Below are 21,437 nucleotides of genomic sequence, written 5' to 3' on the forward strand. Positions count from 1 at the left end.
TAATGTCAGCACTTGGGAAGCAGAGGCCAATACAGTAAGACCCCGTTTCAAAAAGAGAGAGGGAGAGAGAGAGTTGAGGAGTACATGTGTGCGTGTGTGCGTGTGTGTGTGTGTGTGTGTGTGTGTGTGTGTGTGCGCGCATGGGTGTGCGGGAGGTGTTCCTCAAAACTCATTTTTTTTCCATTTTCAGTGAGGGGGACTTAGGAGCCCCCAATCCCTCCCTTGTCACTGACGGGCTGCTGTCAGATATTTCCCTGGGTTTTGTTACTCCAGGCAGCCTTCTATCAGAAGATGGTTATTTACAATTCCCAGCCCTGAGTTACAAATAGCAGCTGAATTACACTGCAGTGTCAGTGCAGTGTACAGAACATAGGTCTTTGTGAAGCTGGTGTGTCTTGGCCAGGTAAAAGGAATTTCATTATAAAATCAGCAGAGGGTCTTTCTGTGGCTAACTTGACACTCTCAGGTGGTCCTGCAGGCTGCACACTAAGGCAGGCTTCACAGCAAGGTTCCTGACACAGACCATTTAGACTAGGAGCCAGACAACACTTTCTCTCCTTAACGTTACATAAAACCACCAGTGGTATTTGGTAAATTGCCCCTTTGTGCATTAACTAATCATATTTAGGCATCTATACTAAATAGCGTTTTTATATAGATCATGTTAACTCCTTAAAATTTCTTTAAATAATTTCTAAAATATTTTTCCTGAGATTAGCTACAGGAGTGGTATCTTTAAACAAATACTATCTACTTCAAATTTAAAAAATCATTAGTATATAATATTTTCTCCTACCATATCAAACTTCTAAATACTCTACCAAGCACACGCTGACAACTACCAATTTATGAGCTCTTCAACACTCTGAAAGGGGTATTTTAGAGAGGAACTCATTATGTGCTTCTGCCACAAGGCAGCACTGAATGTGCCGCTGTTGGTTCCCGTGGCAGACTGTACCGTCTATGCCAGAGTGCAGCTTAGCATAAAGGTTTGTCATTCATATAGCTGAGAACCCAGCAATCCCACACCAAAGGCATGTGCCCAGCCTGCAGCACTGACTCCCAAAATAAGGTTTTTGGACTCACACCACCACCATCTCATGGGAACATATTAGACATTAAAATTCTTGGGACCCACCCTAAAACTACTAAATCAGAAATCCAATATGTGTTTTAGCAAGCCCTCTAGTGATTCTGATGTCTGATAAATGGGTAAAATATAGTATTAACACAATCAAGTACTTTGTAATACAGAAGATGAATGAAAATATTCCAGGTACATTTATAAGTCTAATAAAATTATAATACAGATCCGATGAATAACATAAGTCTATGATATATTTTAAAAAGGTCAAACATATGACAATAGTTACTATATTTTAAGAAAAAATTTGTATGACAAAGCAATAAAACTAATTTCAAAAGAAATATTGTTTCTAGAAAACAAAAATAAAAATGCTGCTAATAATTATACATAGTCATTACTTTAAATGATAAATGAGATTTCGCCTAAATGCTAATAAATTATTAACTTGTGATACTGTCATTTGGTTACCAGGAAATAATGTAATTATAGTATGAAATTCTCGAGACAAATTTTAAGAATTATTTTGAAAGAAAATGTAAAAACATGAGAAAGCGTGAAATTAGCCAGATAATGAGATAACTGCACAATAAAAGGACTAGGGTAAAATAAAATGACACATTATTGATATTATTTATTATATAGAACTCTATACTTAATATTTCTTCTGTGTGCAATAAATTCCATTAGGATCATAACAGATTTTAAAGCAATGCTGAGACAGTAACTCTTAAATTATTAAAGAAAATTATCAAATTTTCTGTCTAAAATGGGTAAGAAATTGGTATTTCATAGATTTTTTTTCAATTTACAAGGTACATAGTTCAATGCTTTATATTTTGTGCCATCAAATTACATATCTGCATAGTTATCAGTTGAGAGTAAAGAATTCATTTTTAAGGGGAAATTATCACAGAAAACCATGGTCTAACTATGATTTTGCTAAAACCAAAAGAAACAACAGAGTAATACAAAACCAAAAATTTTAAATTATTTATCAATTGTTGACTGGCTTTTAATGACACAGAAGAAAAGCATAAATTCTGCTGTATTTCCTGTCATAATGAAAAATCATCCCAAAGATCAAAGGTCAAGCAAGAAAGGCTTGTTACATACCTCTTTCTCTAATATTCTAGCAATCTCGCCGAGGGTCCGATCCAAAGCTGAAGCCTTATTATTTACCCAAGAGCCACTGTCTTGTACTTGAAGTTGTTTTACAAGATCTTTGGCTAATCTCTGAAGCCTTGAATACAAAATGAAAAACTGTATTAATTATGTGTGTGTATATATACATACATGTATATAAGTATGAATATATAGAGATAGATTATAGAGTCCATTTTTCTAAACATGTGAAATACATGAATACTCTCAATATTCTACCTGAAACTTCTCTAGAGCAAAACCAGGGAGAGCAAATAGACAGCTCACAGTCTATATACAGTTCTCCATTTTTAAGGCCACATCCAATGCAACAACCAGCAGACATCGGCCTCAGCTGTAGTGATGGAAACCATACCTTTTGCATGACCCTCAGTTAGAAATTAGAAAGGAGTCGGGAGTGGGAGAAAGTGACAGGATGATGATCCAGAACATAGTAAAGAACCTAAGAGGCTTCAGGTTCTGATCCGAAGCCTCCTGTTATTCTAGGCATTGAAGCACTCAAATTCCCATGGTATCAATCTTCCCATGGTCCACTCCATAGGACCATTGGAGCTAATTCTTACAGCAGCAGAGTACTCTGTTGCACTAGATCTAGGAATGTCACTCCTTTTCTAGACTGTTAGACGCCTCAGAGAAGGAGCGCAGGTTAATGTCTCACACAGTTGCACTCCCTTTACTTTCCTTTACTTCTTCACACCATTCTTCATTCCTGCCTGTTTGCCTGAGCAGCAGATGAGTCGCCAGTCGGTCTTCCAGACATTCCCCAAGTCTATTTTCCCTCATTTGTCTATCTTCAAACTTTTCAAATATGGTAGATTCCATCATGTATAACTATAATTAAATTCTTAAAAATTTCTTAGACATTCCCTCTGTTGTTGTTTCATTTGTTACTTATGCTAGACACGCTCCAGCAATGGTAACAATGTCAATTTAGTTCTTACCATGGAATAGACAATCTTCTCAATGCCTTGAATATATTATTTTATTTAGTTGACTCAATAAAAACACTTGTGAGTCTATTCCCACTCATGACTCTCTGAGAAAGTCAACAGTGCTGAAGCTTGACAATCTTAGTGAATTTCTCCTTCTGCTAGTTTCCAAGCCTACACATACTTCATGCCATTCCACTCTTTACAATGTAAGTCTCTTTCTCTCTTTTGCTTTCATAAGAGTTTATATTTCATACATAGAGAAGAAGCTACTAGGAAAAATATAAATCTCACCATTATGTCTAGTCACCCGTCTCTCCTATACATCCAAGGAAGGTCCCCTCTTCGTAAGCAGAGCTAACACACACTGCAATGCATGAAATCCTTCTGGACTTCAATTCCTTTTCTTCCTACATTAGTCTTTGAAAATGCTCATTTCCTACTGAAATGCCTTTTCCACTCTCAAATTACTCAGGAAATTCCTACTTATCTCTATTTTCAGCACAGAAGTCACCTCCTATAATTTTTAATATTTCTTTAATGCACTCAGCCCAAGCAAATTAAATACTTAACTACCTGTTTAATGTGCACTTTTCTCATGAAGCACTTTCTATAATGACATATATGTTCTCTATTTGAATAATCTACATTATAATTGCTAGCTCCATATGGTTATTGGAGCATATTAAGCACTGAACACTAAATTGTATTGAATTTTGAAAATTTAGTGGTAATTTGTGATTAGAAGCTCTTGAATTGTCAGTGCAGAAGCAGATGCAATTTATATTATATTGCTCATCTATTACGTGCTGTTGGAGTTATTAAAGGCGTTGGCTCTAAAAGTATGGAAGTCCCTCCCTCCAGGCCCCCGCCAACTTCAGACTCAAACATATTTATGAAAATTTTTTCCTAAACTCTGGTCTTGGTCAAGTTAGCCCCTGTTTCTGTATTGAGAGAGGGAATAACAAGACGCTCAGGTTATTAAAAATAGTCTGTCCTCAAGAACACCTACAAGTCAAACACTCCCAACAGAGGTGACTATTATTTGTCCCCTGATATAAAAACGCCTACAGTGAGGACATTAAGTCAGATGTTCAGCCATAGGAAGCTCATCCATGAACGAGAATTTAACTAAGAATTCTAGACGGCTTCTCAACTTCTTCAGTTTTCTGCTGGATGTTGTGAGCACCAAATTTGATTGAACTGTTGCTATTTGTCCCTTTATTTAAAGGCCTCAGTAAATCATATACCATGCACTACACTGGGACCCCCTTAATAGAAGCTCCTTCATCATTGTTTTGCCAGTCAATTTCTGCTATATGCTTGTAATTCCCCAAATTAATGATGTAACCCTTCCCTTTCTCTGTGAACTGAGTGACTCACTCGTCTCTGTCGGATGGTCTGAGTGTTTTCTTATTTCTGCGGCATCTCCCTTCGTTATTCACTATTCAGTGCTTGTTTCCTATATACTTAACAAACTCACCTATTTAAAACTGAAAATATGACTGTTTTAGATCATTCTCCAGGCTGTACTATACGACAGTGTCAAGTTCATGAAGGAGGTTCCTTATCTATCTCCTAACATGTAAGCTGGAAGGTATTAGTTTAATATTGAGTGAATTTATTTTTTAACTTAACAATATCCGTGAATCTTATAGGGTTTAAAATAACTTCATGTACAGGATCTTTAGTCATCTTAGTAACACTGTCAACTAGTGCTCTCTCTGGAAACTGAGGAAGTTAGGGTTCATAGAAGTTAGATGACTTTTTCAGGGCCGAACAGCTAGCAAAATTGTACGACTTGGACTCAAAACATTTGATCTCCAACTCTCATGCCACATTTCTTAACTCAAATAAAGGAAATTGGTTCACAAATGAGTAATTTCATAGAATGTAATTTTACTTAACATTTATTCATGTAAAATTAAAAAAAAATCTGTCAAGGAATACAACAGCAAGGTCAACTCCAAAAGCAGCCGTGGACTACAGCTTATGCTTCATCTATCTATCTACAAAGTTTACCTCAGTGAGCCAAAGCAAGAATACAGACTCTGAAGCCCAAAGTGCCCATGCTTTAAATCTGAAGCCAGCTCTACAGATTTATTAACCCTATGGATATTATTTAACTTTTCTAAACTATAACTTCATCTTAAAAGCTGGGCATCTCTGTCTGTCTGTCTGTCTGTCTGTCTGTCTGTTTGCCTCTGTCTCTCTGTGTCTGTGTCTCTGTCTCTCTCCCTTCCAAGGATCAGAGATTGTACCTAATACCATTCACTTTAATAGATAATGAATAAACCATTGTCTAAATCAACTTCATTACTATAGATCAAGAGATCTAGACCTAACAAAAGGAGAGGAGTACGTACAAAATAGAAAACAATACTATCATCATTTCCCTTCCAGTCAAGTATGAAATAGACTCCCATCTAAGATTGCTGGCTGCAAATGATAGATAAGTAGCTACTTTGGCTTTTGGTTGAATAAAGTTTGCACAGTATGTAACCGAATATCTAGCCATAATAATGGAAGCTAGCAGTATTCTTACCAAGAATGCTCATATTCCACTGGAAACCAGAAATACTTAGGGAAGAACAAGGACCATTTTAACTCATAGCATGAAAGGAGCTTACATTTCACTGAGTTAAATCAATCCGAGGTTTATCAACCTATAAGTCAAGGAAAAATGCCAAATCGAGGGTGTACTTTAGTAACATGAGGTTTATGAGTAACATAAACCTCAGTGTCGTTCCCTGCCTCTCCTCAAGCCCCAGAGACAATACAGTTCCTTTGAAGAAAAACAAAACATCTGATTTTGATGGTTATTTTCAATAATTATAATGGTTATTATCAATAACTATAGAGCACTGGAGAAGTCAAGCTGAAATCTGTACATTTCCTAAAGTCTAAGCACAAAAGTGGCTTGGAAACTTTAGCTTTCAACACAGAAATTGTTATTAAGGTTATTTTTGGAAGGTAATTATTTTAGCAAAAAACAAAAGTGAAAAGAGGGTAATTCCTTGCCTAACACATAGGAAGTATCTTTCGGGTAAACAGATTTGTGGAGAGTGCTAAGAGATGGAAATTTTATTCTTTTTTTAAATTTTTATTAGATACATTTCTTTACTTATATTTCTTTTTTAATTTTAAATCTGAATTTATGTTTTGAAATAAAAATGCAAGATATCTGACTTTTATAAAATTGTCATATGGAAACACACTTTAAAATACCATTACATGCTGTATTTACTTAGAAAGAGTTAACAATAAATCCAGTCTAAACAAGAACCTACTATCAGTTGGTTATAATGTGAGTTCCTTCCTTTCTTTGTTTAAAAAGAAAGCTTATGGGAAATGCTGGACCCATCCGAAAAGCCAGTGATGACTCAGCACCTCCATGATTAAGGAAGCCTGGAGCACAGACCCCCTGATGGGGGTGGACTCCAATCTGCAGCTCCTCCACCTGGGCTGCAGGGCTATTGCTGGGTGCTTTCCAAGTCCTGTTTGCCATGGCCCTTTCATTTCTAGTTACAATACAAATATCACCATTATTTTCCTTTCATTGTAAACTTCAACAGAAACGTCAGCAGGCTACAGACTCTGTACATGGAGTTCAATGAACTTTCTTGAGATGCTCAGCACTCTGGGAAAGCCTTTTTTGCAGAAGCTTCTGATCTGGTTCAGTCTCATGTGGTAACTTGGACATCAACCACACAGACCAGTGCTCACAAGGTGGGTCCAACTAGCAGGCCTTTTCTGAAGACGTGCCCATGGCTCTGCTCCGGCTCAAACCATCTTCTCTCCAATCACAGGAGATGCCATCTCTCCTTTCCTTACGCTCTGACTGACAGCTGGTATTATGGTCTGTTCCTGTAGAATTCCTTTATTCCATTCTAATAGTCAACAATTTGAGGCTGCTGCATAACTGCTTCTTAGATATTTTGCTGATCTGTAAAACTAGGCTGATTTGTATAAGAATAAGTAAGAAACAAATGCTGGTGGATCATGGCCCCCTGTCGTCATGTCCACCACTGAAGGATGGTAGCCTTCAACAAGCCAACCAAGTTCACACATGGTTTTCCTTTCATATACTCAAGTTATTTTTGCTCCAATAATAAAACACGATTTTTTCTTAAGTAATAAATACGTGACCTGGTCAACTGTCACAAAACCAGTAGCTATAATGTGTTCTACGGTGCTCCAACTCTTCATTTCCACATCCGTTCCAAAACCAGGGTTCAAGCCTTTGACTGTGCTCATGGATTCAAGTTCTAAGACATACCATTTGACATTAACGTTCCTACGTTTAATGAAAACTAAAATGACATTCTTTACATGAGGAGGGAATATAAAATCATCACTGCTTCATAATTTCTTTCAAATTCATAGTGGCACCAAATCTCGCTAATTACCAAAGTCTAACTTTGTGAAATTTCTTCTATGATGATAGTACCATTATTGACATTTATTTGTTCCTACTTAAATTTCATTTCAACTACCTGATATCAAAGTTGAGGTAGCTGCATTGTGGCTGCATTGCAGGCAGTGGTATTGTTCAAAGACGACCTGGAACATCGGGTTTGATTTAAGTGAGAGGGGAAAAAAGTCTCCCTGACAGTTTTCTCAATTGGCATTCAAACCAACAACAACAAAAAAGAACAGAAACATACCTTCACCCCCCTCCCTATCATTCCTTTAGTGATAAAAATACAGTTCTTTTCTGAGCATTGACACAATACACGGGACCTGTTTCTTTTCATGGAAAGTGGCGTCCAGGGAGGAATCAAATTCCATGGCCACCTTCCAGTTAACACGAGTAAGAATGGGCATGAATTCCAGCTTGTGAATGCAGTTTCAGCATGGTACAAAGTGACTGGATGAACCACGACCCGTCCTTTGAATTTCTTCAGGAATAGTAACCAGGTGCTGCAGAGTAAGCATACAGGAAGTCGGCCTCCACTGGTACCATCTGGCATGCCATATCATCCTCAGTTCCACTGTCTGTCTCAACGCCACATTTCAGCTCCACCCAGCAGGCCTGAATGATGAAGAGTTTCGGCTTTCCAGTCAGGCTTTGGCAGTAGTCGCCTCTGAAGAAACTAGTTAATTTTCAGTTCAACAGATCTGTTCATTCCAAAAATTACTCATTCATTGCCATGGCTTAGAATCACACACACAAAACTGCTCCTTTTGCTGTGATCTTCCTTAGAAACACTATCCATCAATTCCATAATTTCTTCGATTCTTGATCTTAAAGCATGAGTCATTGGTGCTTTTTATTTTCAGGAAATTTTCTCCAGTGTCCATGTGTTCGAGACTCTTTCTCACTTTTTCTTCTATTAGATTGAGTGTATCTGGTTTGATATGGAGGTCCTCAATCCACTTGGACTTAAGCTTTGTACAGGGTGATAAGAATGGATTGATCTGCATTCTTCTACATGCTGACCTCCAGTTGAACCAGCACCATTTGTTGAAAATGCTATCTTTCTTCCATTGGATGGTTTTAGCTCCTTTGTCAAAGATCAAGTGGCTATAGGTGTGTGGGTCATTTCTGGGTCTTCAATTCTGTTCCACTGATCTACCTGCCTGTCTCTATATCAATACCCATACAGTTTTTATGACCATTGCTCTGTAATACTTCTTGAAGTCAGGGATGGTGATTCCCCCACAAGTTCTTTTATTGTTGAGTATAGTTTTTGCTATCCTGGGTTTTCTGTTATTCCAAATGAATTTGCAAATTGCTCATTCTATCTCTATAAAGAATTGAGTAGGAATTTTCATGGGGATTGCATTAAATCTGTAGATTGCTTTTGGCAAAATGGCCATCTTTACTATATTAATCCTGACAATGCATGAGCATGGAAGATCTTTCCATCTCCTGAGATCTTCCTCAATTTCTTTCTTCAGAGACTCGAAGTTCTTGTCATACAAATCTTTCACTTGCTTGGTTAAAGTCACACCAAGATATTTGATATTATTTGGAACTATTGTGAAGGCTGTCATTTCTTTAATTTCTTTCTCAGCCTGCTTATCCTTTGAATAGAAGAAGGCTACTGATTTGTTTGACTTAATTTTATACCCTGGAGCTTTTGGGGTCACTTAAGTATACACTATCATATCATCTGCAAATAGTGATATTTTGATTTCTTCCCATGGAAGTTGAACAATGCTACTCAATGACAACTTGGTCAAGGAAGAAATAAATAAAGAAATTAAAGACTTCTTAGAATTTAATGAAAATGAAGATAAAACATTCCCAAACTTATGGGACACAATGAAAGCAGTACTAAGAGGAAAACTCATAGTTCTGAGTGCCTGAAAAAAGAAACAAGAGATAGCATATGTCAGCAGCTGACAGCACACCTAAAACTCTAGAACAAAAAGAAATAAATAAAACCAAGAGGAGTAGAAGGCAAGAAATAATCAAACTCAGGGCTGATATCAACCAAGTAGAAATGAAAAGGACTATATAAAGAATCAACAAAACCAGGAGCTGGTTCTCTGAGAAAAATCAACAAGATAGATAAACCCTTAGCCAGACTAAGCAGAAGTCACAGAGACTGTATCCAAATTAACAAAATCAGAAATGAAAAGGAAGATATAACAACAGAATCTAAAGAAATTAAAAAAACATCAGATCCTACTACAAAAGCCTATATTCAACAAAACTGGAAAATTGGGAGGAAATGGACAATTTTCTAGACAGATACCAGGTACCAAAGTTAAATCAGGAATAAATAAACCATCTAAACAACCCCATAACTCCTAAAGAAATAGAAGCAGTCATTAAAAGTCTCCCAAACAAAAAGAGCCCAGGTCCAGATGGCTTCAGTGCAGAATTCTATCAGACCTTCATAGAAGACCTCATACCAATACTGTCCAAACTATTCCACAAAATAGAAATAGATGGAGCACTACCAAATTCCTTCCATGAAGCCACAATTACTGTTATTCCAAAACCACACAAAAACCCAACAAAGAAAGAGAACTTCAGACCAATTTCCCTTATGAATATTGACGCAAAAATACTCAATAAAATTCTTGCACACCGAATCCAAGAACACATCAAAACAGTCATCCATCATGATCAAGTAGGCTTCATCCCAGGGATGCAGGGATCATTTAATATATGAAAATCCATCAATGTAATCCACTATATAAACAAACTCAAAGATAAGAACCACATCATGATCATTTCATTAGATGCTAAGAAAGCATTTGACAAAATTCAACACCCCTTCAATGATAAAAGTCCTGGAAAGATCAGGACTTCAAGGCCCATGTCTAAACGTAGTAAAAGCCATATACAGCAAACCATAGCTAACATCAAACTAAATGGAGAGAAACTTGAAGCAATCCCACTAAAATCAGGGACTAGACAAGGCTGCCCACTCTCTCCCTACTTATTCAATATAGTACTCAAAGTCCTAGCCAGAGCAATCAGACAGCAAAAGGAGGTCAAAGGGATACAAACTGGAAATTTTATTCTTAAACACTTGAACAAATTCCAACAACTCTAAGCCCAAATTTGTCATTGACAGATATAAATATAAAACAATCTCTAGAAAATTATATCATTTTACTTAAAATTATACATAATATATATCTAAGACACACACACACGCACACACGCACACATGCACACACACACACACACAGAGAGAGAGAGAGAGAGAGAGAGAGAGAGAGAGAGAGAGAGACTGAAGACATACCACTTGATTAACTATACATTCCCTCCAAACCAGAGACTATTTACCAAAAGCTCCAGTGGCAGGAATGGGAGATCTCCTTTCCAGTTGTTGGTTAGGAGAGTACAAGAGGCATTCCCAAAACAATTAATGTAGGTTGCTGCTGCTGTTACTGATGCTTTCCAGAAAAAGAAGGTAACATCCTATTGCTAAAGATGCCCACATTTTGGATACTGTGGATGATCAACCTGGTTATGATTTTGGAGCCTCTTCGCTGAGGATTAGCTTTCATAACATTGAAAGAAGCATGGAAGCTGCAAAGGGAGAAAAGCATTCCTATCCTAATTGATTCCTATGAAACACACACAACAATGCTAAGAATGCCAAGGTATTCCAAAAGGTCAATAGTGGAACTTACATCCTGAAGGTAACCATAAGCCATTTAACTAGATTTAAAATTTTCTCAACTGGAGGGAATTCACACTTGGTACTATAAATTTTGCCAACTAGCCATGGCTGGTGAGGCTGGGACCTAGAGGGTACCCTCTATTGCCATTTTCCTATACCAGTATAATCTCTAACTGCATTCTAAATACAGATCTTCATACTATTAAGTGTAGCTTCTCATCCCTCACTTTGCTCCCGGTAACTCTTGTTATGGAAAACCACATCTGTTTTTAAAGAACTGTGCAAACACATTACATAGGTATGCGGGATATAACTAATATTATCAACTGTTCCACTACTAAGCACCTCTTCAATGGGAAGAGCTAAGAAATGTATATACACTATTTCACATTAAAAAAATTTTAGGTATATTTATCTATATATATTAGAAGATACACATGTTACCAATCTAATTCACTACACAGTAGGATTTTGTAATACTCCCTGGATATATTAACTGTCCTCTTTAGGAGAAAGCAATCTGTCTTTTGTCACTCTTAATCTATTTACATATTTAGCCAACTGCCCTCCAAAATGTATTGTCTGTGCTGCTATATATGTATAATTGTCTGCACTTGGGCTTTTACTGCCCATTTAGGGATCTTGAATATTCCTCACATATTTGAATTTTAACATCATCTGCCATTGCTTCCCACCACACCCTAATCCTCAAATGGATCTGGCAATCTTTCTGAAGATGTCTTTCCATCCCTACTCATTCTTACTGGACTCCCTTTAGCAGGCCATGTTGCCCGGTTGTTTCCATCTGAGTCTCCAATACAGAACACTCAAGTACCTATTGTGACAGGATTGCCTCACTTAATGGCTTCAGTGTTGATTTTCTTTTGAAAGAAGGACAATAAGAATACAGTGAGACAGCCAGAACATGTCAAATACAGAGGTGAAAGCCAGCAGCAAACCACTGAAATGAGAACGGGATCCCCATTGGAGGAATCAGAGAAAGAACTGAAAGAGTTGAAGGGGCTTGAGACCCCATATGGACAACAATGCCAAGCAACCAGAGCTTCCAGGGACTAAACCACACCCAAAGACTAGACATGGACTGACCCTGGACTCCAAATTCATAGGTAGCAATGATTAGCCTTTTAGGAGCACCAGTGGAAGGGGAATCCTTTGGTCCTGCCAAGGCTGGACCCCCAGTGTAGGGGATTATTGGAGGGGTAGTGGGGGGTGGACCCGGAGGGGAACACCCATATAGAACAGGAAGGGGAGGGTTTAGGGGGCTGATGGCCTGGAAACCAGGAAAGGGAATAACATTTAAAACGTAAATAAGAAATACCCAATTTAATAAAAATGGGGAAAAAAAGAAAACAGTGAGAGAGAATGTATTGTTTTTATTTATAAGCAGGAATAATTCTAAAGGAAAAATCCTTTATATGAACTATTTAAATATCAAGTTCATATAGGAAAGGCAGGGAGAATATCTGATTCCCTTTCTTTACTGGTTTTATTATTTTCTAGAAATAATAAATTAACTTTTTACAATGTTACAAATTCCTGGCTTTCACTTCTTTGTAATGCTTCAATCAGTGAAATTAATTATCCTTTGTGAATTCTAACTGCCCCATTTTTGGCAAGGGGCCTCTTCAAGTTGATATCCAAGTTCTTTAATAGCACAAGAATGGTCTTTAACAACTTCCCTGCCATATGAATGACAGTGTATGCAGATCTAGAATCTCACAATTATAGATATCACTGTTTTCTTTTCATAAGAAAATATATTTCAGGCCATTAGCAGTAAACATGATTGAACACAACTGCTTTTAAGACACTGTTTCTAATCTCTTAAACAGTCAAATGTAGGAAGTATGTGTGTGTGTATGTATGTATGTATATATATACATACATATGTAAACAAGCACATATATATATGTGAACACACATACAAAAATATATAATCTGCAAAATTTCAGTAAGATAAAGCACATTGTAAATTCATATGGGCTTTACCTTATTTGTATTAGATTCTACCAACTTCCTTTATTCAAGACTAAGAACTCATTTCTCTAGATTACATATGTTAAAGAATTATAGTCTTAAAGATAGATATCATGACTAGTACTCTTTTTTTTTCATTGCCATTTTCTTTCTTTTTTTTTCTTTATTAACTTGAGTATTTCTTATTTACATTTCGAATGTTATTCCCTTTCCCGGTTTCCCAGTCAACATCCCCCTAACCTCTCCCTGTCCCCTTCTCTATGGGTGTTCCCCTACCCATCTTCCCTCCATTACCGCCCTCCCCCTCTCCCCCCAACAATCATGTTCACTGGGGGTTCAGTCTTAGCAGGACCAAGGGCTTCGGCTTCCACTGGTGCTCTTACTAGGACATTCATTGCTACCTATGAGGTTAGAGTCCAGGGTCAGTCCATGTATAGTCTTTAGGTAATGGCTTTGTCCCTGGAAGCTCTGGTTGCTTGGCATTGTTGTTCATATGGGGTCTCGAGCCCCTTCAAGCTCTTCCAGTCCTTTCTCTGATTCCTTTAGCGGCGGTCCTGTTCTCAGTCCAGTGGTTTGCTGCTGGCATTCACCTCTGTATCTGCTGTATTCTGGCTGTGTCTCTCAGGAGAGATCTACATCCCGTTCCTGTCAGCCTGCACTTCTTTCCTTAATCCATCTTATCTAACTGGGTGGCTGTATATGTATGGGCCACATATGGGGCAGGCTCTGAATGGGGGTTCCATCTGCCTCAGTTTTAATCTTTACCTCCCTATTCTCTGCCAAGGGTATTCTTGTTCCCCTTTTAAAGAAGGAGTGAAGCATTCACCATTGCTCTCCAATACTGCTTGAGTTCAGGGATAGTGATTCCCCCTGAAGTCCTTTTATTGTTGAGGATAGTTTTAGCTATCCTGGGGTTTTTGTTATTCCAGATGAATTTGCAAATTGTTCTGTCTAACTCTTTGAAGAATTGGATTGGTATTTTGATGGGGATTGCATTGAATCTGTAGATTGCTTTTGGTAAAATGGCTTGAAGTTCTTATTGTACAGATCATTTACTTGCTTGGTTAAAGTCAACCCGAGGTACATTATAATATTTGGGACTATTATGAAGGGTGTCGTTTCCCTAATTTCTTTCTCGGCTTGTTTCTCTTTTGTGTAGAGGAAGGCTACTGATTTATTTGAGTAAAAGTTTTGTACAATAAGAACTTCAAGACTCTGAAGAAAGAAATTGAAGAAGTCCCCAGAAGATGGAAAGATCTCCCATGCTCATGGATTGGCAGGATTAATATAGTAAAAATGGCCATTTTACCAAAAGCGATCTACAGATTCAATGCAATCCCCATCAAAATACCAATCCAATTCTTCAAAGAGTTAGACAGAACAATTTGCAAATTCATCTGGAATAACAAAAAACCTAGGATAGCTAAAATTATCCTCAACAATAAAAGGACTTCAGGGGGAATCACTATCCCTGAACTCAAGCAGTATTACAGAGCAATAGTGATAAAAACTGCATGGTATTGGTACAGAGACAGACAGATAGACCAATGGAACAGAATTGAAGACCCAGAAATGAACCCACACACCTATGGGCACTTGATTTTTGACAAAGGAGCCAAAACCATCAAATGGAAAAAAGATAGCATTTTCAGCAAATGGTGCTGGTTCAACTGGAGGGCAACATGTAGAAGAATGCAGATCGATCCATGCTTATCACCCTGTACAAAGCTTAAGTCCAAGTGGATCAAGGACCTCCACATCAAACCAGATACACTCAAACTAATAGAAGAAAAACTAGGGAAGCATCTGGAACACATGGGCACTGGAAAAAATTTCCTGAACAAAAGACCAATGGCTTATGCTCTAAGATCAAGAATCGACAAATGGGATCTCATAAAACTGCAAAGCTTCTGTAAGGCAAAGGACACTGTGGTTAGGACAAAACGGCAACCAACAGATTGGGAAAAGATCTTTACCAATCCTACAACAGATAGAGGGCTTATATCCAAAATATACAAAGAACTCAAGAAGTTAGACCGCAGGGAGACAAATAACCCTATTAAAAAATGGGGTTCAGAGCTAAACAAAGAATTCACAGCTGAGGAATGCCGAATGGCTGAGAAACACCTAAAGAAATGTTCAACATCTTTAGTCATAAGGGAAATGCAAATCAAAACAACCCTGCGATTTCACCTCACACCAGTGAGAATGGCTAAGATCAAAAACTCAGGTGACAGCAGATGCTGGCGAGGATGCGGAGAAAGAGGACCATTCCTCCACTGTTGGTGGGGTTGCAGACCAGTACAACCATTCTGGAAATCAGTCTGGAGGTTCCTCAGAAAATTGGACATTGAACTACCTGAGGATCCAGCTATACCTCTCTTGGGCATATACCCAAAAGATGCCCCAACATATAAAAAAGACACGTGCTCCACTATGTTCATCGCAGCCTTATTTATAATAAATAGCCAGAAGCTGGAAAGAACCCAGATGCCCTTCAACAGAAGAATGGATACAGAAAATGTGGTACATCTACACAATAGAATATTACTCAGCTATCAAAAACAACGACCTTATGAAATTCGTAGGCAAATGGTTGGAACTGGAAAATATCATCCTGAGTGAGGTAACCCAATCACAGAAAAACACACATGGTATGCACTCATTGATAAGTGGCTATTAGCCCAAATGCTTGAATTACCCTAGATGCCTAGAACAAATGAAACTCAAGACGGATGATCAAAATGTCAATGCTTCACTCCTTCTTTAAAAGGGGAACAAGAATACCCTTGGCAGGGAATAGAGAGGCAAAGATTAAAACAGACACAGAAGGAACACCCATTCAGAGCCTGCCCCACATGTGGCCCATGCATATACAGCCATCCAATTAGACAAGATGGATGAAGCAAAGAAGTGCAGGCCGACAGGAGCCGGATGTAGATCTCTCCCGAGAGACACAGCCAGAATACAGCAAACACAGAGGCGTATGCCAGCAGCAAACCACTGAATTGAGAATAGGACCGCCGTTGAAGGAATCAGAGAAAGAACTGGAAGAGCTTGAAGGGGCTCGAGACCCCATATGTACAACAATGCCAAGCAACCAGAGCTTCCAGGGACTAAGCCACTACCTAAAGACTATACATGGGCTGACCCTGGACTCTGACCTCATAGGTAGCAATGAATATCCTAGTAAGAGCACCAGTGGAAGGGGAAGCCCTGGGTCCTGCTAAGACTGAACCCCCAGTGAACTAGATTGTTGGGGGGAAGGTGACAAGGGGGGGGAGGATGGGGAGGGGAATACCCATAAAGAAGGGGAGGGGGGAGGGGGATGTTTGCCCGGAAACCGGGAAAGGGAATAACACTCGAAATGTATATAAGAAATACTCAAGTTAATAAAAAAAAAAGAAAAGAAAAGAAAAAAAATTAACTTTAACAAAAAAAAAAATGGAAATAGAAGCAATAAAGAAAGCACAAAGGGGGGGCTGGGGATTTAGCTCAGTGGTAGAGCGCTTACCTAGGAAGCGCAAGGCCCTGGGTTCGGTCCCCAGCTCCGAAAAAAAAAAGAACCAAAAAAAAAAAAAAAAAAAAAAAAGAAAGCACAAAGGGAGACAACCCTGGATATGGAAAACCAAAGGAAAAGACGAGGAGTAAGTCGAAGATACAAGCATCAACAACAGAATACAAGAGATAGAAGAGAGAATCTCAGGAGCAGAACATCCCATAGAAATTATCAACACAGCAGTAAAAGATAATGTAACGGAAAAAGCTACTGGCCCAAAACATACAAGAAATCCAGGACACAATGAGAAGATCAAACCTAAGGATAATAGGTATAGAAGAGAGTGAAGACTCTCAGCTGAAAAGACCAGTAAATATCTTCAACAATACAAGAAAACTTCCCTAACCTAAAGAAAGAGATGCCCATAAACATACAAGAAGCTTACAGAACTCCAAATAGATTGGACCAGAAAAAAAAAACTCCAAACACCAAATGAACAAAACAAAGAAAGAATACTAAAAGCAGTAACACTAGACTCTTTACTACCAGCTATTTTTTCGTGAAGTCCAATGTCTCTATGCTCCCTAGGGTAGAGCCTTTCTCCACCATAAAGCTCAGGAGTCCTGTTAGAATGGTGGAGACAGACCGCGCTGTATTCCATGTATCTGGGTAGAAATCTGTGATGGAGAGACATAGCCTTGTGTTGCACTTAAATCTTCCATTGGGGGTTATCATGTAAATACTAGGAGGCTTAAATGGAAATTCTCTGAGAAAAATTAGTTTTCCATGATAATAGCCACCTTCATAAGGAGTCATCTCAGGACCTTGGACAACATAATGCCATTCAAGAATATTTGAAGGGAGGGGTGCTCCGCACAGATGTAAGGCACTGGGTCTTTCTTAATTGGAAGGTAGTCCTCTTTCACCCTTTTGTTGTTGTTGTTGCTCTCTTACTGCTGTTACTGCTCATCAAGGCAGAATCAAGAGCCTTTGCCTGATGCATCCAAGAATGCTCACACCAGGAACAAGGTTACAGTCCAGCTTAGAAGCCATGTGGGTCAGAGAGCTCAACTTGCCCAACACCTCTCTGAGGCTGCCTTCAGGTTCACTGTGAACAAGGCCGGGGCAGGGCACAGAAGAGTGCACTGCACCATGAGCTGCACCTGCGCTGGGACTTAGCTCTCCCCCCCCCCCCCCACACACACACCCCACACCCCACACCTCCGCAGCACTGCAGCCTTTCCTCCGCTACAGCAGCTCAGCTTCCAAGATGGCTACTCCAGACCTTCTTTTCTTGCATATACATGCAATGCTGTTAGTTTCCTTCTAGGTATTTTCACTGCATCCACAGATTCTGATAAGACTGTTTATGTTTCTGTTCATTGCAAAAAGATTTACAACTTTTTTCTCAGACGTCACAGCTAAGGTGTGTGTTACTTAATCTCCTTATTTTATCTGCACGTATTGTGAATTTTACAATTACCTTTCTCTTACTGTTCCTGGGGCATTTTCACTATAATCAGAGAGTTGATATTGCATTATTTCTACTCCTTCTAAATTGTGCTTTATCTCAAATTCTAATAAAATTGCCCTCAAGCTTCTGCTTAAAGCCATTCCTAAATTCTTTATTAACAAGACTAAGAACCCAAAGGTAATCCCAATTTCCCAAGTAACTATGATAATCCAGACAAAGTTCTTATAAAGGCAGAAACCAAGGAAAAACATAAACTAAAATATGGGGTAAAATACTTACTTTGCTTTATAAGGTGACTCAGAGCCAGAATTTTTGGTTTCTACTGAATTCTCATATTCTTTAGCCCTAGAGAAAAAAAAAGGTTTCATCTTTATTATTGTACAGCCAATAACATAACGATACAAAGGCTGGTTCAGTTTTTCCTTTCCCAGTAGTGTAGCATATTGTCAATGTGACATACTTTTATTTTTAAAATCCCTTAAATTATATAAATGTTATCCTGAGAGACTGAAAATGTGTACTCCCTCATAAGATATAGATCTCACTCAATAAAGATAATTCTGAGTTTAGAGTCTTGGTTGATTAAAGAATGATAGTAATGTAAAAATAAATCTGTAGTAAATTTAAAGGCTACGACTGTTCTGTGCAGCACAGGAACTACGGTCTACCGTCAGGCACGGGGGAGAAGCACGGGTGAGGAGCACGGGTGAGGAGTAACTTCATTACACTCACAGACTAAGTCAATGGAGGTAGTGTGACCTGGCGCTTAGAAGACTGTTCTGCTGTTTATACTGACTACACCAAGGCTCACGTAAGTCCCTGCTGCCTTTCTTTGCCACTCTATGCTTTCAGCTGGTGAGAGCATGAGGTGATAGCCAGCATAATGAAAGGGGTCACTAAAGCAATGTGTTAATGCTGAGCTAATGTATTCATTTCTCCTTTAGTCTTTTCTGAAAATAAAAGAGAAACTTATTAATTTAAATGTTAAATGTGGGTTGGACTATGGCTTGATTGGTCAAGTGTGAGACACAAAAGATTAAGAACCTCATTCCACGCCTACATCCCATGGAAGACCAGGTGTGGTAAATCTCTAACCCCAGTGCTCTTCAGTAAGATGTAAGGTCCACACAGGACAAGTCCAAGGCTCTAGTGGACGGGCTGCCAGATGAAGAAAAGACCCTGCCTTAAACAAGGTAGAAGGTGAAGAGCGACACATGAGACTGCTCTCTGACCTCCAAAGGCACATACTCACAAGTACTCACTCTGTCTTCCTCTCTCTAAGATTAAACAAAGGGTATTCTCAATCTGTTGTGACATTTTTACCATGAGTCTGTTACTTTACCAATATTACTATCTTTGTGGTATGGTTTGTATAAAACCTTTTACATTAGATATATTTACAAGTTTATATCTGAGGTGATGCCTTGGAAGATATGATGCAGTTCTTCAAATACTTTCTTAAAAGATGCATCTTCTACTGGAAAGCTTAATGTACTTAGACTTCATGCAATTCCAGGCTGGAAAGGCCCCACTTATATGCTACTGTGCTCTATACGTCATATCACTGAATGTCAAATCAATATTCTCTGCTCCCTAACCATTCATGAGTAGGGCTGTATACAAGGTGTATGTGTGTATTATGTGTTTACACATGTGGGAACACATATGTGAGCCATTATGGATACAAACATCTCAAACTGTCATGTAAAATAATTCTTCCCTTTATATTGTTCTCATCAGCAATGTTGTCACACCTAATGAGAAACTGACCAAGTCATACATGTATTATTTCTAAATTATTTTCTAGAAATATTTTTAAATATTTTTTGTTCGCGTGTGGTGGAAGCTAAGGATATTGTTGATATGGTGAACTGTCTGTGCAGGTGACATACAATATGCTCTCTGACATAGTTTTATACTACTGTTTTATAAAATTGTCTTTAAAATCACAAGGAAAAACAGAAGGTTAAAACCAAGATATACAGGCTGGGAGTGGTGGTGCATGCCTTTAATCACAACACTCTGGAAGCAGAGGCATGAGGATCTCTGTGAATTCAAGGTCAGCCTGGTCTGCAGAGTTAACTCCAAGACAGCCAAGGCAACACAGAGAAACCCTGTCTTGGAAAAAAAAACCCAATACAACCACAAAAAAGACATACAAACACTGAATTTTATAATTATCTAAATAGTTGCCTTTACAATGTTGGGTTCTGTGATTGCTTTCGCTTTTATGGAGATTCAAGCAACTGCATAATTCATTTCTCTATTTTAATTGTTTTTAATTGAAAACATTTCTTACAATATATTTTGGTCATAATTTTCTCCTCTCTCAACTCCTCCAAGAGCCTCTCTTTCTACCTATAAAACTTCAACTCAAATGTCTATTAAGAGATAACTGAACAAAGGTTTTGATCTTACATATATGATCCATATATTCAACAATATAAGGGAAACAGATTGATTGACCCAAAATAAAGATCTTGGAAAACTACTTAGCAAGAGTCAGCAGCAAGGGAATATGATTTTGGATATAAGAATTTATAGAGTAATTTAAAAAAGCAGTCCATAATTACAGAAAGCATGTAAGGGATTGCCAAGGGCCAATTTAGTAGGTAAATGATTGGAAGGATACACAAAAGAGTTGGGCATGAAACAAAGAGTACACATGGAGGGACCCATGGCTCGATGCCCCAGTGTAGGGGAATGCTAGGGTGGTGAGGTGGGAGTGGAGGCGGGCAGCACCTTCATAGAAGCAGGGGAGATGGGATGGGATGAGGGTTTGTGGAGGGGAAACTTGGAAAGGGTATAACATTTGAAATGTAAATAAAGAAAATATTCAATTAAAAAAAAAGGAAAAGTTGGGTACAGTAGGGCACACTTATTAATTATCCCAGCAAAACCTACTATTCAGGGCCAGCCAGAGTCACAAAGTGAAATACAGCAGCAGCAGCAGCAGCATTGTGATGTCACTGTGGACAACTCAGTGCTATACTGACTTCCATGCACAAGACTTTGTGCTCAATATCTACTGGGAAACGGATGAGGAAGGAAAAGCATAGGGAAGAGAAAATCAGAAGGAAAAAAGGGAAGAGGAGGGCAGGAGGAGAATGGGGGCAAAATGAAAAGGAGATGAAGTGAAGAAGAGGAAAGAAGAATGGCCATGAAGGGAATGGGAGCAAAGAGGACAACATAGGTG

General features: G+C 38.5%; 1 protein-coding gene and 2 pseudogenes across 10 annotated transcripts in view; all 3 read right to left on the reverse strand.

Annotated features, from left to right (window-relative positions):
• Scaper (S-phase cyclin A-associated protein in the ER) overlaps positions 1 to 21,437 on the reverse strand; it is a 399,452-nt gene that overhangs the window by 188,212 nt on the left and 189,803 nt on the right. For all 10 annotated transcript variants that reach the window (NM_001427719.1, XM_008766363.4, XM_039082386.2 and 7 more), the window contains 2 exons: positions 18,521 to 18,586; positions 2,201 to 2,327 (listed from right to left, as the gene is read on the reverse strand). In NM_001427719.1, the coding sequence (NP_001414648.1) occupies positions 2,201 to 2,327; positions 18,521 to 18,586 (193 nt within the window). The remainder of the gene's footprint in view (positions 1 to 2,200; positions 2,328 to 18,520; positions 18,587 to 21,437) is intronic.
• Positions 2,334 to 10,924, reverse strand: LOC134480181 (caspase-3-like; annotated as a pseudogene).
• Positions 16,931 to 17,785, reverse strand: LOC134480182 (ubiquitin-conjugating enzyme E2 J2-like; annotated as a pseudogene).

The sequence above is a fragment of the Rattus norvegicus genome, chromosome 8 (genome assembly GCF_036323735.1).
Source record: "Rattus norvegicus strain BN/NHsdMcwi chromosome 8, GRCr8, whole genome shotgun sequence".
NCBI classification, from domain to species: Eukaryota; Metazoa; Chordata; class Mammalia; order Rodentia; family Muridae; genus Rattus; species Rattus norvegicus.